A 24,636-nucleotide genomic window follows, 5' to 3' on the forward strand; every position below is an offset into this window, starting at 1 on the left:
ACATCTCTTCCAGTTTTATCCATGACACAATGCCCTGCATTTCCAGGCAGCACTGCAGCCTCAGTGCAAGCCAAGCTGTGGACAAATCAATGGATACGACTAAAAGGGGTGGAGACAAGAAGTCTGTAACAACTGATGCTTTGCAGAACATCGTAACCTTTCAGGCTGCCTTCCTCCTCCACTAGAAATCTCCTTTCTACAAGCAGCATTTCATCTTTAACCACCACCTGAAGCTGCCTAAGGTCTCTCTCAACAAACACCACAGGACAGGTATTTGGTAAAAGAGATGTATATTTATTCACTTTACAAAGAGGGTGGTATTTAGTTGCAACAGCTCCATTTATAGACAAATATATTATTGTACATTATAGTGGTGAATGGCTCAAACCTTTACCTTGTTTTGCTCTTAAAAACGTGTTTGCACCACTTCAGCTCCATTAGCTGAGCAAATAGCTGTCCTTGTTCTGCCACTGAGAGATTAAAAATCCATAAGAAAGGTATAGTCTGTGCTATGTATTCACAAGCATTCACCTTCTCCTTTCCCTGTGTCACTCCCCTCCCCACCCAACTCAGTATGGTCTGTCCTCTGGGTTAGCATTAAACTTATATACAGCCTCCATTAAAACAAAATTAGGAGCCAGTGATAGTTCTAATGTCCTTTTAAAGCACAAGAAAAGTCATTGGTTTGTACATATAAAAGTCTTGAGTTCAAATTTGTTAAAAAAAAAAAGGAAAAATTCATTTTTAAGTCAAGTTGGCATTTACATATTGCCAAAGTATGGCTAAGCCAATGGAAGAGGGGAAGAAAAGAGTTTCAAGACAGAATTTAAATATTACAAAAATATCTTTTTTTTTTCTTTTTTCTGTTTCCTTTAAAAAAAATCACAAGGATGCCCACTTGCTATTGCTAACTGAAGCATGGAAAGAAGGTATAGACCAGCTGTCTTTGATCCTTGAATATTTGAAACAAATTCAATGTAAAGCTGAACCAAGTTTCCCACACAAACAGCAGTGGCAGATTTATTTCACTTGAGATACAAATGCATGTCCACATGACAGGCATAATCTGACTGGGAGGTGGAGGAAATGTTTCTCTAAATAAGCGCAGGGAAGGAGGGCGAGAGAAGGCTGGCACGGTTAAAAACATTCTGGATTCAGAAATGCAGTGCCCCACAGGTGCCTCTGCACACAGGCTGTGCAATACTCTGCACTCCTGATATGCAAATACAGCATCTTTCAGCAACAGGATCCAGAATCAAAGAGCTTGGTGGCCCACTTGTTCAAACCGCTAAAATTACTCTTCTGTGCTGTTATTCTTCTTCACTTTCATTTTCTGGTTCCAAATCAGAATCACCATTGACTTCCTTTTCAACAGTCATGTCTTGTTCATCAGATTGCTCCTCTTTTTCTTCATCTTCATCCCAGTTTTCCTGGGGAAAAAAAAATACAGAAATGTTTGGACCTTTGTCAGTCACACCATTTTGCTACAAGCAAATGGGAGAAGATCTGGTCCAATGCCACTTACGTCAGAGTCTTTATCTGCAATCATTTCATCATCTGAGCCTTCCTCCTCCGAGGAGTCTGCAAAGAGAAAGCAACCTCTCAATCTGGGGAACAGGCTTTACAATGTCATAGTGCAAACAAAGTCCAGTCCCACGTGCTACCAAGTCTTCACAAACTGTTCTATTTCCATACCAAAACTGATTCTACCCGGAGATAAGGTAACCAACATCAGTTAAGACCAAGTCAGGTCACCTCCATTACCAACACACAGGGTGCAGATGCAGTAGGAAAAAAGTCTAATTGGAAGTATGCACTCACACACATGGACATCCCCTACACTGATGTCCTGATGACTCAAACATAGCAGTGCCTTCACTGTATCTACCTTAGCACAAGGGCAGGTAACACTAGAAATTTTAGATTGCCTGGTAAGTTAAAGCAGCACACTGAACTTTCAATTCACTGTTTTCTTCATTTGTGAAGGAAGGCTGGGAGGGAATTAAAGAAGATAAAAGGAAGGCAAGGAAGGAGTAATAAGATGTCTATGCCATTAGCACTGATTTTCCTGCCACGGACACCTCACAAAACCCCTCTATCTACCCCTAGTGTAGGCTGTCATGTGAATTCAGGAGCTGAGCTACACTTAGCACACAACACTTACCATCCTCATAGACCAGCTTTGCAGTCTGATTAACCTCAGGTACATCCTGAACTGTTTGTGATGCTGCAACCTGAATGGAATTTGCAGATTAGCCTTAGATTAAATCATGTATTTCAACATTAAAAGACAATACTCCTAACAATGTAAATGAAATCTAAATTAAGGGTAGGACACATAAATTTACTTACAGTGCTGGCTTAACAGCCAAAAGTACAAATGACCAAGTAAAATCAGAGAGGCATCTGCTCCAAAGTGGCCCAGTGCCTCCTAGTTATTCCTCTTTAAAACTCTCTGGGTGAGCAAACACATTTGGCAGGACAGAACAGTCCCAGTGAGCAGGGACTGACAGGACAGTCCATGAATGGCCTGCTCTGAGCCTTATCAGCATCCCTGAACAGCAGCTGCATTAAAGTGCCCAGGACAGATCACATCAGATGCAATCCCAACAGTAAGTGAAGTCTGCAAACAACACCCCTGCACATCTCATGTTATGTAGTTGAAGCTCACCTGGGTGACAAGAATGAAGAGTCTTCCATGCAGACGGCAAAGCTTTTGCAAAGTTTTCACTCTGCTCTCCATCAACTGGTATAACATTCCCAGCTGAGGAATAAGGTCTGGCAACTGGGGAGAAGAGATGGATGAAAAAAAAAAAAAACATGAAGTTGTTAACAAACCCATCCCAAATGTTTTTGGTTTTTTAAACTACTTTTGTATGTTTGGAGCAAGCAACACTTGCTTCCATTTTCTAGGCAGAAGGGAGAGCTGAGGGTTCATGGGAACCACCTGCAGCCTGATCAATTAATGCTTAGCCATGTTTAGAAGTACCATCTACTTTTAAAGCATGGCAGTTCCTAACTCCTTTTCCTTTCAAGTCTCTGCCACATACAAGGGTGAAGGCACTGTTCAGAAAGCTCTGTAAGTGGGAACTGAACATACACTGGTGTCTGAATGCAGCCTCAGCAACACGTGCAAGTTCTGCTGCTCAGCAATCCTGTAACAAATGGTAGAAAGGACTGGCACTGCCCAAACATCTTTTTCTTAACCCAGCAAGAGTGCTGTAGCCATCACTTGTAAGGCAATGCTGGACTTCAATCCAGAAGCTACAGAATTCTTCCTACCCTGCCAACGTTGGCACATCTTGCCCTATAAATCTGGCCATGCCCAAGGCAGTCTCAATATGAGCCTTACAAGAACGAAGAAAACTTAGTTCTGTAAGATCCAGTGACACAGGTTAGATTACTCTTCAGCAGTAATTTTGTTCCCTCTCACAGGTGTGACATAACTTATCTTGGTTTGACTTCAGGATGGCTATAATTATGTCAGAAATGACTGAAACAAACAATTTGTCAGCAGTGTGCAGTACGTTCTGCAAAAGTGGTGCAAGCATAGCACTCTATACATTGATTTGGGCATTGCCATATGCAGAGAGCAGGAGACAGACTCCTGAAGAAAGAAAATACGTTTATTTAAGCATTTAAATGTAGTTTTACTTAAGTACACTGGCATGAATGAAAAATACTTACTGTGGAAAGGTAGGATGCATGTACAGTAAAAACAGACTTCAGCCATCGAACCATTACTGAGGCACTGGAATAGAGAAATAAATTATATGCAAGAGATACTGGCTGAGAGAAAGCTATTTCACATTCTAGATGCTAAGTAGTTCTATATAAAGTGTTCCTCTTTAATTAGAGAGCAAGATAAATGCTCTTTACAGACGGAAATGTAAAGTTTGGCTATCCACATGAGGTATGCAAGTTATTTGTTAGGAAAGGAAGACATTTCAGTGAGGGACTAAACTAGGCAAGCTCCAGGGGTCTGTGCTTCTGAAATCTTTTATGGATGGTCTTAATGAATAAAAGATCAAAGCATGCTACATTCTTCTCCACCTACAATGAGGGAATTTATAATTAGAAAAAAGAAACTCAAACCAACCTAACCCCCACAACTCAGCACAGCCCATCTCAACAAAGCTGTCCTTATGGCAACATCACAAGATGGAGAAGAGGGAAGCTGGTCCTGTTATTAAACACCACATTAAGAGATGTCTAAATACATTTGATAATTAAACAAGCTCTACACCTGGGAGTTATTTATTGATCAGGTCCATAATGTAAACATTTGGGGCCTTCAGTTACATTCTGAGGGTTACACACTCATTTCAGGTATCCTTTTCCTTTTTAATTTCACTTCAGCCACTCTGACAAAGCACTGCTTTAAGTGTTTCAAGTTCCTTTCTTCACCCTCAAGGAGGTGAGTTTTTACGTCCAGATGCTACAGTTTAATTGCAGTTACTATGGAAATCTATCACATACATGGTAGGAGGGACCATAATGCCCACACGTGAAAGTTTCAGGTGAAGTGAACCAGAGCTGAGATGTTTCTTACCTGTATGGGTTGCCCTGCAATCTCTTTGTAAGCTGAAAGGACAAAAAAAACCCAGTCAGCAATAAGTAGCAAACACAATGAGTTTAAAACCCTAACATGAGATCACCTGACAGCCCCAATACAGGGGCAGAAAGCTCTCCAGGCATTTGAGGTTTGCTATGATTAACCACTGCCAGGCTCCAGAAAATTACACTGCTGGCTCTACCACCCTCTATATAGGCTGGTAACTTGCAGAACCTGGGTTTCAGTATTACAAGAAAGCTGGAACTCCTAACGTGCAAAATATCCACTGAAGCTTAAATCTGGCAGGAATAAGTACTAGGAAACCTCTTCTTTCTCTGTTTATCTGCTTAGCAGAGCAGTTGTTACAGGGTAGACAAGTTGGGTAAACAAGTGAAGGAAGTATCAGGTAAAGGCCATTTCACAACAAATCTCAAGCTTGGGAGAAGACAGTTACCCAAAGGTCTGACCATCCACTGAGATTATAGAGCTAAAGTCTTGCACTTAGATTCCCTGACAAAAGTCCCAAGGAAGAAACACAGGATCTCACTAACATAAGCCTAAGGAGGTGCTGTAAAACCAAACACTCAGCATCAGCCCATCTGCATAATTCAACTAAGATCAGTACCATTAAAAAAATTTAAATTTATTTGTGGTCAGCACATGAAAATACAAAAGAAATTGAACCATGAACTTATGCAATAGAACATCATTCACATAACAAGAGTTACTAACCAATGTTTGGTTTAAAAAAGTAATGTCCAGTCAAGGCTAATCATTAAAGTATTTCTGTCCAAATAAAGAGTTTATTTTGTATCACTGAATAAGCAGTTCAAAAGCCAAATCTCTTTTAAATTACTACTAGGTGATGTTCAAAGTTTAAGTACAGCAAATGGACTTTCTGATGCTTCAAATTATCATCCACGTTAGTAGCTGAAAAGAAGATGTAATGGTGATTGCTTGCCATGGACTAAACAAGCTTTTGCTTCATCTCTTCCCTTTCTTCTCCCACATAATCATTTAAGATAGTAATACATGATCTAATGCTCTTCCTAGCTTTGACAGCGACATTTTAAGCTTTGCTTAAGCTTCAGCCAGAAAAGATAAAAGGTTCACCAGGAATAAATTAAGAAACATTTCGGTCCTCTTACAGCATCAAACCAATTTCAAAAATAAAGAGAGATATCCTGGATTTTAGTAGTTGAAAGGCAAATAGCACATGGCTTGTATGACAGTATAAGGCTCTCTTACCTCGTGCAGCAGTGGAATGACAGCATGTATAGGCATTCTGGCTACTGTGTTCTTTACTATATTTTCTTTCCTTGTGTTAAGCACTTTCTGTTAATAATGAAAAAAATATGATCAGAAAATAATTCAGCTTTAACCTGTGTATAAGCAATCAGCAAAATCAGAAAGTCCTGCCTGTGAACCTCTTCCTAGTCCACTACTTTTGTATGTTGAGGATTATGAGCAGAAGATTTGCTATGAAAAGGAGTTTCATTTTCCAAGTCAGGTACAATTAACAAAGTAAAGGCACTCAATAAACCCATCAAAAACAGTCTAGCATTGCCTCTAGTCCACCTGCTCCATGGTAGAAATGATGCATTACAGGCACATGAAAATCTCCCTTGATATTTTCCATTTGACTTCCATCAATAAATGCCTTTCATGAGCATCTGTGACAAGAAATTTCTATTCAGCATCAAATTCTTAACAGTTCCCCACCCCAGTACTATTATGTCCTCCTAGTCCAAATGCAAAGATAAGCTTTTCAAGTGAAACTTGTCATCAATTCATTTATCAAACGGTACCTGCTTGAAAAATGTACCCTCAGGAGACTAAGCACAGCTTATGCTCCAGTCCGAGCTAAAGGGAACATTGCTGCATTGGTAGCATCACTTGTAAAACATCTCAACTGTGACATAACACATCTATCATAAACAAAGTGCCTCAAAGTTCAGGGACTGACTTAGAAAGCAAGGCAGGTAACAAGAGAAAAGTAACACCACTACTATAATTCATAATAGCACTGCCTTGAGCAGCAAATCAGCAAAAAGCAGCTGGGAGAAACAACAGGTTCTGGACTGTTTAGCCTTCCCAGCTTTCAGGAAGGCTCCCCACCAATCCCAGTGAATAGATCAAACAGCACACACTGAGCTTGCAATACTTACATTTAAGATTTCTGCATCGTTGCTTTCCAAGCCCTGAACCAGCAGCACGGCAAAGCTGTCTGTTTGGGGAAGGCCACCTGGAGTTTTGACTTTGCTCACATCAATATCCAATGCCCCAAGGCGCTCCTCGATGCTCTCCTGCAGAGGGGAAATAAGGGCAGTGCTGTGTCAGTGTGGCTTCTCACAAATACAGGCTGAAAGTAAAACACCTAACTTAGAGCATTCCGCTAATTCTGCTGGAAAACAACACAAGTTTTGTGTATTCTTTTAAATGCACTGACAGAAGAATGCATGAGATGAAAATGCATGAGAAAACAAAAGCAGATAATTAAGTTTTGGCTGAAAAGCACCAATCTATCTTGGCACAGGCAGCAACGAGCGTGTGACAAAGTTCTGCAACCTGGCAAAACCACAGAGGAGGCACAGAGGGCTTGAATGAAGGAAATGTTTTGAGCAGGGGGAAGTCTCATACAGAAAGATGGTATCACTAACCTTTCTTCCACAGCAAACAAAGCTGTGGAAGAAAGTTCACCTAAAGAAGGTATAGCAATGATTTATGATTCTAGTTTCTCCATTCTTGCTGAGTTTGAAAGAAGAAGCCTTTTACCTCTGTCTCTCCTGGTTTCCTCTTGTTTTTCTTTTTCTCCTTTCCCGAGGCTGGAGTTTTGACAGCTGTACTATGTCCTGGAATGCCAGGCACTAGAACTTTGGTGTCCGAGTTCACAACAGGTGTCTTTACCTAGTGCACAGAGATAACCACATTTGCATGAATTGTTAGTATCTTGAGCTTTCTTCCAATTTAAAATACGGATTTTATTCTGAGACTCTCACACGTACAGTAAAACCAGCCTGACACAATCCATTTACTTGACATAAATATTAGGCAAATCTGACACATTTAAGAGAATAACCTCAAGAAACAGACAGCTAATTTTCATAACCAACTACAACAATGGTCTCTTTGGAATCACCTGTGAACCATTTTTCTTACGAGCTTTTGCCATAACATTCACAGAACTGTTTGTATCCAACAACAGATATTTGGATGTGTGCTGACAACAGATACCTCCTGTGCTAACACTCAGCTCCATAAACCACATGCCTTCCACTGGAAGGCAATGACTGACCAAGAAAAGCAGCACAATGTAACAACAAAAGGTAGTCACTATTCCCTCCAATCCCAACTCTTTTCTTCTAGGGATTGCTCAGAGACAGAACTCAGTTGTCTGAATTAGGCTGTGAAACCACAAAAACAGACACCTCAGTTTATCCCAAACAAGTGAAGGTATAATCTTAAATGAACACAAAGGAGACAGAATTTTGTGTTTAACAACCACATGCTCCCCTGAGGTACAGAGAATGTAAGGCAGTATGCCACTCACAGAATATCAAAAATGCATTTTCTGCTATTTCCAGGACACTTCTTCAAACCATAGCACTTCAATCCCGGCGTTTTTTTTGAAAATACCTCTGAAGTGATAAAAGTATAATCTACTACACTGAGTAAAGCAACTTCCAATTTTCAAAAAGTTGATTTTCTGCATCAAGAATTTTATCATAGAACACCAGCGGTGGTAAAATACTATCTCCCCTTAGTTCAGCACACTCATCACTGACCTTCTCCCTGCACAGCATGCTCAGACAGCCAAGAGAAATGCGTCTTCACTGGAATTCAGCAAAAAGCGAAACCAGAATGGGTATCATCACTGCATGCCACACTTGTCCCTGCAGTTCAGCCCTGCTACCCACCAGCTCCAGCACTGAGGAACCAGCACGAAACCCTCCCTGTCTGATGGAGCACCAGGTCCAATAGATAACTAAAAGGTCAGAAAAACAGCGCTGTCTGCTCACTTCACTGGTACTCCAAGTTTTTCAAATCTTCAAGACTGTGAATATGCACAACTTTACAGCCTGTCTCTAAACACCCAGGGGATCTTGCATGAGAGAACACAGTGCTAAGTGGCCTCAGTGGACACTGCTGCTATGCAAATGCCAAGCTCACGTTCCCAAGTCCCTGTGAGCAGGAATACATGAAGGCCACATCAAGAAAGAGGAAAAAGGACTTGCCCTTTAAGGTTCAACTACATTTTATTTAGAATCTAAAACAAAGTCATCCCACCTTCACCTCAAACCATCAGGGTCAAAGGGGCTGTACAAACCAACAGACTCTATGGGAAAGACTGATCTTAGGCAGAAAAGACCATCAATCAGTCCTGTGTCTCAAGCACAGCTGCTGGGTTACAAGAGGGCCACTGTGTGCTCTTGCAAATGTCAGGACACACAGCAGAAGATTTCTTTACTCACACCTACCCGAGTGCTATGGACATCTGTAGCTACCTCTGCAGCTCTGAACAGGTCCATCCTGAAACCCAACCTAATTTTAAGAGAGCAGTGTTTGCTCTCTCCCTACTTCACTTCTGAAGCAAAACAAGAGAAGGAACAAAATCACATTTCACGCAAAGCTCACCTTTGTTAGAGCAGCATCTGTTTTAAGTGACAACACTTTCTGGATGTCCCGTACCAAACATATGTGGGATTCACTGGTGTTCAAAGTCTATGACAACAGGGAAAAAAACAGTTAATATATTTGATACTCACACATGTGATTCATTATGCTACTGAAAGATGAGAACAAATTCCAATGGTATAAATTAGAACAATTTTTTTTTCACTCTAGAATAGCAGCTCCTTTGCCTATCTACCTTTTGTCACCAGATCTCTATACTCTGCAAGGACATTTACATAGGTAAACTGGAACTATATTAAAACCAGTTTCAATGGCCTAATTTAGCAACAGCTGAAATGTCAGCAATGACATTAACCTGTATTCCAACTGAAAAAATGGAGGAATACAAATCACCTTTCCAAACAGCTACGGGGTAACAGTCACAGCTCCCAAAACAAGGGCAAGGAATATGTTTTGTATTGTTATATCATTTCAAAACAGTAAAGATAAAAACAATAAACCCAAAAAATTCTCCAAGTGAAAGCAGCATGCAGTCCATATTACAGAATCCAAACCCTCTTTGTTAAGTTTTACATACCACTTTTTCTATGATGGGCTGTAAGGTGTTTCCATACACCAGCAGCAAAGATTGTTTGTCTGTGCAAAATGCAGCTGCTAGAATAGGGACTGGTTTTGGTGTGGAGTCCCCATCATTCCCAGGTGTTGCTATCTGAATAGTACAGTTTGATGTTAAGGGTTTTTTGCAATAACTGGAAAAAAAAAGAAATTAAAAAATTCACAATGTTTAGCTTGAACACTTTAATATCTTGCACATCTAAGCATCTTTCATCAGCAGCAAACTCAGACATTTAACACTTTTACGGATGGCTAAGATGAGGCACAGACACACAGAATCTGGGCTAAAGCCACATATAATACCAAAGTGCAACACAGTCCCCAACAAGTGAGCTCTTCAAAAATGTGTCCAGTAACCCAAGACAAAGAAGCACCTGGAACCTGGTTCACCAGCTTATACAAGAGCTTAAAGGCAGCAGCGTAACAAAACTAACTTTGCCTTGCAGTAACCCCACACCTTTCCCAAAGACACCCTCAAGATGAATTCTAACTTACCCATTCAAGATATGTTCAAATAAATGCAACTGCCCATCTCTGCACACAACTGCTAACTTCACAGGCTGAAAGAAGACACAGTAAGAGAATTTCATTAGATCAAAGAAAAACTCCTGGAAGTTCAGGACATTAAGAGACAGTTGTATGGCTACAATTTGAATTTTTTCAGTATTTAAGAACATTACACTAAATCTGAAGGGAAGATCAAAGATGTAATCACTCGGAAACATTCGGTACAAGTTTTACAAGATTAGTAAGATAACTCACAACTGTACCTTATCACTAGTAACATATCCTGAGTTAAACGGTTTGCACACTCTATAGACATGTGTCTATAGAGGCACAGCTCTGCAAAGGCACTGACACTGTGAACATGCTTAGAGAAAACAAACTGAGATGACTCCTCTGAGAAAATAAATTACAGGGGTGCATTACCAAATACTCTCCAATACATGCAGAAGAAGGAATTAGAAATACTAAAAAAATATAGCATGAAATACTGCTCTAAGAAATGAAATTTCAAGCAGCAGGAGAAAAATGTTTTAAATAATTATGGAAGCGGTTTGTGAACATGTTTCATATTCACACATTTTTCACAAGGCAACAACTTTGAAAGACTTGTGCTTGTTAAAACTGAGAGACTTGGCAAATGTACACTACTACTTTAACTCATTCAAGGCTAGTTCAATTCCAAATGCAGTTACACTGCCAAAAACACTTGAAATCAGAAAAAAAACAGGACCATACCCAAACCAAACTTTTACAAATCATTTCTTTTGTGTTTTTCTTGGCTGCTTTGATTATTAATACGTTCCAAAAAGGAAACAACTGACATTTTTGCCATCAAGAACAAAATTTCTGAAAAAACACGATGAAATTGCACTTAGTAGCTTTGAAAAGGAGCATTTCAAACTACAGCTTTCTAAATGCACCTGTAATAAATATCCTTACACCCATGAATTGGCATTTAGATCTTAACTCTCCAAAACAGAACCCAAACACAAACCAAGCCTCTTTCTTTACACCCCTAAAAGGAAATTGATGTGGTAAGCAAAAAAACTGTTGAACATATTTGTTTACAAACTATTGGTCTTACCTCTTCTTTGACTTCTGATACAGTCAGGTCAACAAAAGTTGGTTCATCTGTTACTGTGAAAGACATTACAGCATTCTTTTCTTTCCTATCTGATCTGATCTGCCTGGAAGACACAAAAAGTACACATTCTTTATACACATAGCACAAACAGCATCCTCTGCACCAGACAAGCATTATGAAGCTTATAAATCACTAGTAAATGTGGTGGTATCTACCATATCCAAAAGCACCACACACTGACATTTCAGTGGTCAGCTTAGAAAATGTTCTAACTTCCAAGAGCAATGTAACTCTCAAGTGAAAATGAGCAAGGAAACTTTGAATAAACCTTACAAGAAGCACAAGGAACAAGGAAGTTTATTCCACAGTATGTTCTGCAAACACTAGTGATACAAATGGCAACTGGAAGCATGCTCAGACACAGCCAAGGAAAATCTCGTCTTCACTCAACAATCAGTGAGTCGAAACCACCATTAAAGAGATCATCACTGCATTCCTCCAGAGTGCCCCTTCTGCTTTACCTTGTTTAACCACAATCACTTGACGAGTCTATGCACAAAACTGATCAGTGACAAATTACGAAAAGCTTACATACCACACACTCAATAATCGGTCGTGTATAGCTCCAGACAAGAAATAAAGTCCTGTAATTCCATCAAAGGGTTTACTTTCATTCATAGGTTTCACTGTGGTAAACATTAATGATGACACTGATGTAGCATGGCCTGTGAAATGCTAAGAGAAAAAAACAGGATCTTTCCATGATTGTCATAAGCAGTCATATGGCAAAAATCAAAACATTAGTTAACAAAGAACATTAGGAAAGATTCAAGCGTTATTAAGTCAACAAGGACAGCTCAGTGGTTTTTAACTAGTGATCAGTTTCCTTGGTCAAGGAAGCTTTTTCTGACCTACCAGATATTTATCGGCATTTTAAAACTTAAATGGGGAATCAAAGGCAAATTCACTGGGACTAAATCCATGCAAAAGAAATTACATCCACGTGTACTGCTGTTACTGTCACAAAGCACTCCCCTCTGCCCCCCCAATTTTACACTTCAACCTTTCCAATGGTACTAGATTCAATTTCATTCTCGACTTTAACAATGGACACGTGTGTGCTGACACTAAATTTGGGCAACACACCACCCCCAAGGGTCTCCCAAAGATTGGTTCTTCAATCTACTGTTGCAAAGAGCGGTTTTGATCATTCTAGAATGCAGACATACATGGTAGCTGCCATGTGCCAGCAAGCCCACAGTAACAGCACATGTGTACACACTCACCTGACAGGAGATTCAGAGACTATCCCTGTCCTGTCTGCTAGCAGGCAAGAGAACACGGCAGCATTCACGGATCAGCTAAAGCATGGCCATTTGCTCAATGTCTGAGCCCTGCTCAGGGAACAGAAGGAGTTGCTCCTATGCCTTCCAACTGTTTCAACAGCAAAACTGATAATGCCACCAGTTACATGAAGTTTAGCAAGGAAACTCGAAGGCTTTGTGGAGGGACTCATGTTATAACCCATGCCAGCAGTAACTGATACGGTGGTGAACTGAGTTCTCCTGACAGAAGGGTGTCACAACAGGGACCCAGTTAAAAAGCATCCATCTTTCTCCTACAGCCCTAAGAAAGGATGCTGACAGCACGTTCAGAAACAAAATGTTAATGTTCTCATTCAATTCTCAGCAGATGGAAACCAGCTTAGGGTACCATCACAACATAAATGTCCAGCAATCCCAAAACTACTAATTGTATCCTCACACATACAGTGAAATGTTTTAGATGTCTGATCAGGGAAAACTAAATAAGTAGTGTCACCAATCAAGAAGGGCATTTTTTTGCATCTAGTTGAACAGAGGTACAGAAGTACTTACTCTGTAGACTTCTTTGGTCTCCAAGTCCCACAGTTTTATAGTTCTACCAGCTGACAGCAGCATTTTTCCATCTGGACTGATGCATAGACAGGTGACACTGCTATTGTCGCCTTTCCACTTACTAGAATTTGGATGGAGAGTTTTTGTACAAAAGGAGAAAGATGGAGAAACAGAAAAAACAGTATTCATTAGGATAATCCCAAAACCATGATGGGAAATTTATGGCAAAATTTAAAAATCAGCAATTTAAGTAGTCAAGAGGTCAAAGCTATTCTGCTTCTGCACTTCACCTTCAAATTAGTTTAAAAAAAAAAAAAACACAACTCAAAAATATGAAGCTATCCAATACTGAACTGTTGACTTCTGCTTATTCTGTTCTGAATTCCTCTCTAAGTTTTTTACTTCTAAAAACAGGGAAAGAAGAACCATACCATTTTCAAGACTTCTCTATTCACCAACTCTTCTCAACACCAAAATTCAGAGTTTCAAAGCCTATTCAGCTACTGGCCCTCCTCACAAGTCTCTGAATGTCACTGACAAAAATAAACTTCACCTTAATGGTCTATGGTTCAAAGCAGTACTGAAAAGTACAGAAAAAAAGGAAAAAATAAAGATGCTGTCATGAAAAGCCTGAATGTGCTTTAATGAAATATTGATAATATGTGTTTCTCACAGGAAAAAACTTCAAGGAGAGCATTAACACAAATCCTTTACAGATAGGAATAGCCTGCAACACATCATGTTTTTGATTCTAAACAGCCTTTTGGAAATACTTCCAAACAACTTTCACATGCCCAGGCAACACTTCTTCTGTTTTCTAAAACAGGGATCATTTACTGTATAACTTTTGATAGAAGCTGAAAATTTTACAGCCCACAAACCTGAAAAATAACATTGCACCTTATGGAGAGTATGACAAGATTTTGTATTCTCTCCGAAGACAAGGCCGTGACTAAGAATTTAAACCATTTATTAATGTAAACCAAGAAGGTATTTTTAAATGTGCTAAAAAGACAAGTCTAAACTAGACTGCAAAATATAAAGCACAACAAAAATACCTTGGCCTTCACTTTGGATACTCCTTATATAATTTTTACAGGAAAGAGTTTTAAACAGGATCTCATAAAGGATATGTCCAGAATGTCTCTAGAGTAGTCAAGAGTATTTAAGACATGGAAAAGCAACAGAGACAAGAAGTCATACAGAATGTTTCAGTCTACCCCTCTACAACACCTTGTCTTGCCTCTTCAGAGACTCTTTTCCCCCACAGCTTGAGCCTCTGCCAGAGGTTTCATGTGTGCTGCACACACATCCTGAAGTGGCCCTGTGGAGTACTCCTACAGTAGTTAACAAAGTCAAACCTAAAGCCACATGGTTTCAATTCCCTTTCTAGCAGTCCACACCTCTACAGGAATGTCTAGAAGCCTGCAAATCAAATTTTTAAAAAATTTAATACGACTTCTCTCCCCCAGGAGCAACCATTCTGATTTCTCTGTGGATTACACAAATATTAATTTCCAGGTCCTGACAGGTGTTGAGGAATGCAGGCAGTCTCATGTGTACACTGGGTGTGAGCAATTATTGCAGGTAATTTTTTCCTTCTAGCAGGTAAAATTTTAAGAGAACTGATTTCTTCTCCTCCTTCCAACTTGAGTTACCTTAGGTATGACTTGTAACATTACCACAGAAAACTTTCAGGTAAAAACCCTGATGTTACATTCTCATGTACTTTTTATCTGTATACTCTAGAAATGATTTTCTGTTGCCATCTTTAAAATGAAAGAGCACAATGCTTCAAAATACATTTCATAACCACAGTCTCCCCACTCCATGCTCCCTGGTAGTCAAGGGGCAGAGGGAAAACATCCAAGAGGTGTGGCAGCAAAACCTCTACTTTCCCTGAGAAAGCAGCACAGCTGGGACCCATCTCTGGTACTTGTACATGAACAGACACACTATGGGATACAAACAGGGTGAGTGAGATGCCCATGGGCAGCTTCAGAGCTTTGACCTCACTGGGCTCACAGAATAGCAGGATGCCTTGCAAGGACCTTTTGGAAGGCACTTCAGCAATGACAGGCCAGGAAGGCAAAAAGAGGGTTTTCTCCACAGAAAAGTGTAGCATGAATGCATGGGACTTTCCTTTGAAACAGGGAAAGTGACAGAACATAAATGCACAGAATAATCCAGGAACCAGGAGGGAAGGTTATACAACAAATCCACCTAGGAACTATTCCCAGGCACTGGAAGGTCAAAAACAGTTTCTGGGCACATCCAGCATAGAATTACAAATGGCAAATTGAGTCTGACCAACCCGGTTGCCTCAATGGGACAACCACCTCAGTTGATGAGGAGAGACATTTAAGTTGACTTCAGCAATGCTTTTGACAAGGTCTCACGTAGTATCCTTGCAGCCAAATCAGAGATATACAGCCTGAATGGATGCTCTCTAAGGAGAGCAAGATCTGGCTGCACCACTGAGTTCAAACAGTTGTGATCACTGGTATGAAGCCCAGCTGTGGCCAGTCACTGGTATTACTCCCTCTAAGGACATCCTAATACTGCTTAATATCCTCCATAACTGCCCCAGTCTTCAGTAATGATCTCAAACAGGACAGAATGCACATGTAACAACTTCACACTCAATACTGAATTAGGCAGAGCAGTTGATATCCTGGAGGACAGGGCTGCTACTCAGGGGCATCTCAGCAGGCCTGAGAAGGAACAGGCTGTCAGAATCTCAAAGCTGAAAAGGAAAATGTCAAATCCTGCAGGTGAGATAGAAAAATTCCAGTACAGGCTGGGGACAAATAAGATAGGAAGTAGCTTTGCAGAGAAGAGACTTGCAGTCCTCCCAGTAAAGCTGAGCACGAGCAATCAGGGAGTCCTTGTGGCAATGAGGTGAGCTGTGTATGATCTGCATCAGCCAGAGCGCTGTCAGCAGGTCAAGGTATGGGACTCCTTTGCTCTGTGCAACTCTTGAAACTGCACCTGAGCACTGCCTTCAGCAGGAAACAACAGCAAAGTCACTGACATGGTGGAGGCCATGAGAGGGACATGAAGGCCCCTTAGGGACTAGAGCACATAATGGAAGAGGGAAAGGTGAGGGAACTGGGTATGTTCTGATAGAATTAGAATAGAGGCCCTGTTCTGATAGAGAAGGCTAGAGGGAGATTTTACAGCTATCTTCTCCTACTTTACATAGTCTCAGCATAATACAAGCTAAGCATGCATCTCTTTCCTAGGGATACCACAGAGGCTACTGGTGATGGCTGCCTCCAGTGCCCAGGCCAACCTTAATAAAACCAAGAGCGCTGCAGTAACAACCAACAGTGGGAAATGTCACAAAAAAAGAAACTACATCAACAGAAGGATCAATGGGCCATCACAAAGTAGGCTTTTATTGAAGAAAGGTAACCAAGATTGTTAATAGGAATCTTGGTTCATCTTTAAGGTTTAAAAACAATTTGACTTTATTACAAAAGAAAATAAATGCCTACACCAAACATTTTGTTACCCTGCATTAAGCTCTATTTTGCTCAACGGTACTTTTAACAGTAGCAGCCTGCTCAGACAGCCAAGTGGAAGTGTCCCCACTGCACATCAGCAGCAAGCGAAACCAAGTGGGTTATCATCACAGCAAGGCCCTTTGAGCAAAGCTGGGTGCATGCAGCAGCTTGTACTGGAATGAGGTCTTCCAGTAGCTGCTCAAGTATTCTTTTTCTAGAATTTAAATTTTTCAGCATCTAGTGGGACTTTTTAGTCTTTTAGTCTCACTGAAAATTAGCATGGAGGGATCCAAACCCCCTCAGAACAGTTTCATCTAGCCTTTCCAATACACAGACCAAGATACCCAACTATGACAATTATGCTTTCATCCCTTAATAAAACCACTTCCAATCTCAGAAAAGTAACAGCCAACAGTCACTTTGTGGGCATGAAGCCTAGAAAGCAGAATGCAGCATTTCCAAAACCTGCAAGGGAGAAAACACACAAAAGCAAGTGTAAAAAAATTCAGACAAAAAGCAGCACTACTCACCATTTTACTTTGCAGGTCTGTGTGTTCCATTCCACAATGTGTTTGTCATCTGAACAGCTATATAAGCAGCAGCTGTCTTGATGCCATCTCACACAGTTTACTCTACTGTCGTGACCACCATCCTAGAAAAGATAGCAGAGGGTTACCTGCAGTAGTCTTGACAACTGAGTCTTCCCCACACCAACAATGTGAACAAGGTGCTCTTTTGAGAACTTCATTCCAATCATTGTCATCTTGAAGAGTGTGTATGGTTTTGAAGAACATACATGACACTTATAGGAATTAAAGATATTTCATATTTTGGTACACACACAGAAGTATTTTGGCTTGGCTCATACAGCCTAGAAAAGAGGAGATGTCATCTGCAGCTTCCTCACACAGGGAAGCAGAGGGGCAGGCACTGATCTCTGCTCCGTGGTGGACAGTGACAGAATCAAAGGGAATGGCAGGAAGCTGTGCTGGGAGAGGGGGAGTTAGGGTGGATATTATGAAAAAGTTCTTCACCCACAGGGCACAGGCTCCCCAGGGAAGTGGTCACAGCCCCAAGCCTGCCAGAGTTTAAGAAGCATTTGGACCACATCCTCTGGCACACAGTGTGATTCCTGGGGCTGTCCTGTGCAGGGCCATGCAGAAGCCACAAGCCAGTCCAAGGTGTGTGTCTCAAACACTAATGACCAGACAGCCACAGAATCAACCAAGGGCTGTTGGTAACAACAAACTGTGAGAAAGATCTGGATGTGGCTGGAGTAGGGGCCATGTGAGGGCAGGACAGCACTTTCCTGGTCCATCCTTGTTCTGGCTCCTGGTGATCAGCACAACACAAGTGCAGGAAAGACTCAAGAAGTGGGCCTGGACTGTTGACAAAAGGCACCCCCAGTAGGGGGGGAGGGATCAAGACCACCAAAGACCCTTCAAAGCCCTCCAGCCCATTTCCAGAAAGGTCTAGAACAAACTGCACATAGAAAGTGAGAAATTTTGCTCCAGGGTAGGCAGAACTTGTCTATAAAAAGGTGCTCCCACAGAGCGTGAGTGATGGGTGCCCCAGGCCACTGGACACCCCATCAGCTGGTTTGATGCTGGAGCCAGGACTGGTGACTTTTCCTTCTTCATTCCTTTCTTTCTCTCTGTCTCTTCTCTTTTGCCCTACCCCTTATTCAAAATCCACTTCTGTGCATTTATATTAGAAGACACCAACTTCCATGCCAAGTGTATCATTTACTGATACAGCTTTGTAAATTTTGTGGAGCCTGTGCCTTTTGTCATCCCTTTTTGACCATAAGCATCTGCATGCTCCCTTCAGTTTCAGGGTGGGATGCCACCAGAGAGGAGCTGGGCTTTGATTATCCCTTCCAACTGAGGATATTCTATGTTTTGATGATTTTTCTAGCACTTCAGAGTTTAAGAAAGAAAAAAATTGCCTGGTCTGCTATTTTTAGGCACACAGCCAAACAAGGCTAACCATATGAAATCTGCTCCAAGGCAAGAACAGCCTCAAGTGTCTTGCTCAAGTGATCCAAGTGCCTCCTTCCTTAAGGCCACTCAGAGGTGAGCAGCCCTCCCTCTGTATCAGCATTCAGGAGCAGACCATCATCAGACCAGGAGACCATTAAGCAGTACCACTTCTCTTAACAACCAAAATCTCTGCAGCTCCAAATATAACCTTGAATTATTTATGAAAATATTTAATGGAGTTTAAGTCACTATTTGGATTGTAACAACCTGCTCAGATTACCCCAGAGGTGTTGCTGCAAATGAGCTTTGAGCAAGATAAACTACATTGCAACAAGATATTCTGTTCAGTAAAGACAGCTAAAAGTAATAGTCCTTATTTTAACAGGAATAATCTTTTAATTCAACCTATATGTTAAAAAAAAAAAAAAAAAAAGTAGTCAGAAAACCTGCCGTCTTCTATGGAAAAAGAATGTCTTCAAACAAACTTTCAAACAACTACACTTTTCAAGCATAGTTTTTCCATACAAGAGAGTTGATATTCATTAGTTACTGTCACTTGCATGCATCATAATTCTCAGAAATTACTGGTTTCTCTAAATTCATGTATGTTTATCAACTTACCTACAACTTCGAGTTTAGAAGCAAAAGCATACCCAAGTATCTCAAAAGTATTGCACAGCCATTCATATGGATTTATTTTGCTTGTTATGTAACCCACGACTAAAATGGAGGTGCTTGGGAGCTTGGAAAGGCAAAATCGCTGTGTATCATTAAAGTCAGTGTATCATTCAAAAGTCACTGTGCATCATTCAAAAAAGATCAGGTACTGAGAGAGCTCAAGAGCTTCCACAAGGGAGGTAAATTTACAGAAGAGTCCATCAGTGTGACATCTTCCCAAGTGTTGATGCTTGAGTGTCACACTGACAGACTCTTACATACTCTGCCCTTCCCTCCCACAATGCCCTGCAGCAACTGAGGGTGTGACAGTTCCATCGAGGATTTAACTCTGCAGTGAGGAATTTCATCATTACTGTTATTTTCAATGTAAAGCAGCAAACCCATGGGCAACATTAAGATGCTGCACTAACTTAGAAACCAAGATTTTTCAGCCTAAACTGACTGAAACTGTCAGTGTTTGGTAGCATGTGATGAAGAGTGCATTACTTACTAGCTTGCTCTGTAATTCTCCTTTTACTGTGCTGTACAACAAAATGCTACCAACTGCTGTACCAATAGCCAGGATATCTAACTGCTTGTCCACTTCTCCAACTTCAGACTTCCGTTTTTTCCTCTGGGGGCCATCCTGGAAAACCAAAAGAGAGAAATCATGAAATCAATCAGTCTGACTGGCTAATCTCAGCGCAAATGCAGAGGGAAGAAAAACTTTAAAGGAAACTTGAGACCCAGACAGGCAGCACAAACACTGCTAAGACACAAAATGAACACTGAAGTGTTCACAATAATCCAGAAACTCATCTTGTACCTCCATGTACATGGTAACAAACTTGCTATGAGTCACTTGGAAACACCTGAGAGAGGCCATTTTGCTACCACCCCAACCATAGGCATGTGGGGAAAAAAAAACACAGTTAAGTTTTTCACAAATTTCCCAGAGGCAGAAGATGAACATATTCAGAATACTTCATCTACAAAATGGAAATTCTTGATCATGATCAGTTTATTTTTTCTCAAAAGATAATCAGAAGAGTCTTGCAAATCTGAAGCATTTATAATGATTCTTAACAAGAAAGTGCTACCCCATTGCACAGAGGGAAGTGACTGGGATTCAGAGGAAAGTGCTCTGCCCTAGTCCTGTTGCCTGCACCAGAGGCCCTCATATGACCAGGCAATTCACAAATCTTCACTCTCTTGCTCTGCAAGTGCTGTCAGCCACCTCAAGGGGGGATTTCACTTTGTCTCCCATAACCAAAAACTTGAGAATGCAGAGCACTGGGAAGGGGAGAAGGAATAAAACTGGTTCTTGCACACGAGAAACTAAAATAAAGAGGGCAGAAATAGTCATCATATTTATTCTCACTGAGTTAATCACTAATTGCACACATACAAATAAAAAAAGAAAATAAAAAAAACTGTTCAAGGACATGAAAAGAAAAAAAATCAGTAATGCCACTGATTAGTTTTTAAATTAGACCTTGGTAAGTCTCCTTACATTTGTTACAGGAAAGCATTCTCTCCAATTTAAAAATTACACACATGCTAATGCTTCCTCTATACAACAGATCTATTTGCACTGACAAGCAGCCTGAGGAAGCCTGAGACTGATAAAATGTGAGCAACCAGCCCTGTTCAAGCTCCATGTGGTGTAGCTAATCTGTTTTACAACACACATGACACAGTGAACACAAATAATTTCTACTCAGGTCCAGAAATATGACAATCAGGATGTGGTAGTTTTCACCACAACTAAGATACAAAAGTTTCATAGTGAAGGATAAACACTTTGGTTCTTTGAAAAGGATTTTCTATTGCTTCTGTATTTAACAGAGATAACACCTCCTGCAAAGAAAAGTGTTTTGGTTTAGGCCACGAAATACAAAATTGCCATAAAGATAAGTTTTACACCAAAAGCAGACTCTTGAGAAAAGAGATTACAGTTAGGTTTTTTGGCAAGTATTTGTTTAGGCTTTATCTTCCCTGGGAAAGAAAAGTATAAAATATTCAAAAACAGATGCTGAGAAACTAATGGCCATTAATTGAAACTGCTGTTTGACATGCAAAGACAAAGGCCACAGAGAGGAGATGCAGGTACAATTCATGTGTTTTCTGGTACTTTTGGATCTCTTTAAGTCATTTTACCAATTATCCTGCACACCCTCACTGCAAAGCAAAACCAAACTTAATAACAGACTTTATTCTCTTCCCCTGAATAAATCTTTCAGTTAAGTATTCTTTACCCTCCATCTCAGTTTGCTACGGCAAATTTCCTTGGAACAACTCAAAGTACACAGTTATTCCCAGGTTCAAGAGAAAGCAAGGGGCAGAGAAGATTTCTCCAGTTTTTTTTTTTCACATGCATTTCTTTATTGACCACCCCTTATCAGCAATGAGTGGAGCACCTTGTCAGAAAGTCCTGCATGAAGAAATGCCAGTGGAAAATTCAGATACCTGTTAACATTTGAGATTATTTGAAAAAAAACACACTCTAAGAACTTTAAAAAAAAAAAAAAATCAAACTTCCCTACCCTACATTAGATTAGTACACAGACAGAATGAAAACTGCACTTAACATCCACGTGGGATTCACTTGTGGATCAGGGTCTTAAATAGCAGAGCACTCCGTAGACATGGGAAGTACAGGACAAGTATAAGTTTCCTTGTCATTTATTTCTTTTTCAGATGAATGGAAACTCAAGCTTATTTAGAAAACCTCCAACTCTGCCTGAAAAAGCACCATGTTTCAATTAGTAGAGATGGTTAAAAAAAGTTATTTGAATACACACTTTTTCCTTAATGTCCTTCCTTGACAAGACACTGAGATTTTCTAAACAGAAATCTGCTGCTCACACACATGTGAAATAAAGCACTTAGAACACTGAAATGGGGAGAAATCTAAAGGTGTTGACAGAGCAATTGCAGCTTGTTAGGAAGAGAGTGGAAGAAGGTGTTTGGAATGCTGGAGCTTCACTCCTGCACAGGACACCCCGTGGAGCAGGAGGTGACGAACAGGGCGCACAGGAAGCACGTGGGCAGGGAGCAGCACCCCAGTAAAGCCACCCCTGCCTCAGCAATTCCAGAGCCTGCAGATCAAAACGGGATTTCTGATATTCCCCTGCAACAGACGGCCTCCACTAACACGGCAGCAGCCCAAAACATAGGGAGTTTTGGCCAAACACCATTCACGGCTACCTGCTGGCAGAGTTCTGCCCCTGAATACCACATACTAGAACTGCCTAGACACATGTCAACCCTCCAGAAACAGAGAAGACTAAATAATGCCAGAAAAACACATTTTTGGCATAACTTTTTCAGTTCTACAACTCAGTCTAAGGAAAAATCAGTGACTTTTAAAGGTTTTATGGCACAATTATTACAGAAACCAGTATGTTTCCCAGCTCCACTTTAAAACAGACCAGCTTTCAAACTAGTGAAACACTAAAAAGCACTGTGAGGTAGCTAAAGTGACTTTCATTTAACTATAAACCAGGTTACAGACCTGTGGGGTGTAGGAGTGTGTCTCTAGAAAAGGTTATTTTAAAAAAAGTTTCAAAAGCCCCTCAGAAACTTCCTGTGCTTGACTCATGGCACCAGAGCAGGGGAGTGTGTCTGCTTTGGTTTTAAATCACACAGGATGGATTAACTGCATTTGCACAGTGAATTTAGGAGCAAAGAACCTACACAGCAACTCATGAACTGATCCTTTTTACTTCCAAGGTACATGGCAAAGGAACAGGCTCAGGCCATCAAAAACTGACTCTATTTCATCCTTCACTGAGAGTTCACAAAGTTCAGGGACTAAGCTGCTCAACTGAGCAATACTGCCCTCCTTCGGGTTGATAATCTGTGTTTTAAGCATTTTGAAACATTGAATTTAATTTCATTTGAATTAACAGCATTTCAAATACATTGAATTGCTGATATACCAAAACACACTTGAAAAAGCACCCCTTACTTCTTTGGATAAAGGGGGTGGATTTCACATATTTTTTCCAGGGTTTGCATTCTTTTTTCCTCAGGAAAGAGTATGTTCCAGCTAAGGAATTACATAAAGAGGACAAAAAGGTAGCCTAGCATATACTGCAGGTGTTTTCAGGTCTGGTGTTCACCTGAGGTGACGTTAACTAAAACTCAATCAAGGTGGAGAACATCCAAGGCTCCTGATGCATGCAGTGAATAAAACTACTGAACACTTTCTTGCAGGATTCCTGGACTCAGGAAGATGAATCACAGACAGTGCAGCAGCTCGTATGGAAGCACTTCCAAGGGTAAGGAAATGTGCAGAGATGCTGCCTTTATGGGAGAGAGAAGTGAGTGTGTGCACAGCAGCTGATCTGATCTGTAGCACCATCACCTTTTCAATTACGGCAAGTAACATACCTCGCTCCTTCAAAAAAAGGCTTCTTCCACGCAGATAATATGAGAGACAAATCGTTTTTAACAGTCAGTGCTTCTGCCGAATTTTTTTGTTTTTAAAAAAAAACACACAAACTGAGCCTCCAGAGCCGCCTCCCCCACCGACACACGTGAAATCTCCCAATCGTGGGAGAGGGAGCGGCTCCCCCCGCGCCCCCCACCCAAATCCCGGGGTGCGACACACATTGAACACACCCCAAACCTCGGGCCCACAAGGGACGGGAGGAGCCGGTGCCCGAACCCCGCGGGAATCCCCGGGACCCTCACGCCGCTCCCCGGCCAGGCCGGCCACATGGCGCCGGGGAGGGCGGGGTGAAGCCGAGCGGGCCTCAGCCACGCGTCACAAGCGCTGTTTAACCCCCCGCCATCCCCAATCCCGCTCCCCTCACCCGTATCCCCACCGCCTTTCCCTCACGCTCCCCTTTTCCCCCCTCCCCTCAAAACACCGCACCTTGCCGGGGGGCTGCCGCGCCTCCGCCGGGGCCCAGGCCAGGCAGGTACAGGCGGCGCTGAGGTGGGCGGAGGGCACGTACTCGTGCTGCAGGCGGCTGCCGGCCGTGTCCCACACTCGCAGCCGCCCGTCGGGCCCGCAGGAGGCGAACAAGCGGCACCCGCGGGGGGAGAAGGCGCACGGAGGGGCCGCCGCCATGGCGCGCGCGCTCTCCCCGCTCCGGCTCGGCTCTGCCCGGCCCGCCCCGCGCGGCGCATGCACCGCCCGCGTGCTCGCGCCGCGCGCCTGCGCCGCCAGCCCCGATGACGCCAGATGGCGTCATCGGGGCTG

At 41.6% G+C, this 24,636-nt stretch overlaps 1 protein-coding gene across 1 annotated transcript; it reads right to left on the reverse strand.

Annotated features, from left to right (window-relative positions):
- Positions 1–721: 721 nt before the first annotated feature.
- WDR43 (WD repeat domain 43) lies at positions 722–24,524 on the reverse strand. The gene is made up of 18 exons (XM_083858136.1): positions 24,307–24,524; positions 19,933–20,067; positions 17,313–17,434; positions 13,274–13,394; positions 11,992–12,131; positions 11,397–11,499; positions 10,301–10,365; positions 9,768–9,939; positions 9,191–9,277; positions 7,331–7,462; positions 6,724–6,861; positions 5,804–5,890; positions 4,553–4,584; positions 3,688–3,751; positions 2,672–2,785; positions 2,165–2,234; positions 1,526–1,581; positions 722–1,430 (listed from the first exon to the last, which is right to left on the reverse strand). The coding sequence occupies exons 1-18, from the start codon at positions 24,502–24,504 to the stop codon at positions 1,311–1,313; spliced, it is 1,956 nt and encodes a 651-aa protein (XP_083714262.1). The 5' UTR covers positions 24,505–24,524; the 3' UTR covers positions 722–1,310.
- Between the last annotated feature and the right edge of the window lie 112 nt (positions 24,525–24,636).

The sequence above is a fragment of the Zosterops lateralis genome (genome assembly GCF_965231275.1).
Source record: "Zosterops lateralis genome assembly, chromosome: 3".
NCBI classification, from domain to species: Eukaryota; Metazoa; Chordata; class Aves; order Passeriformes; family Zosteropidae; genus Zosterops; species Zosterops lateralis.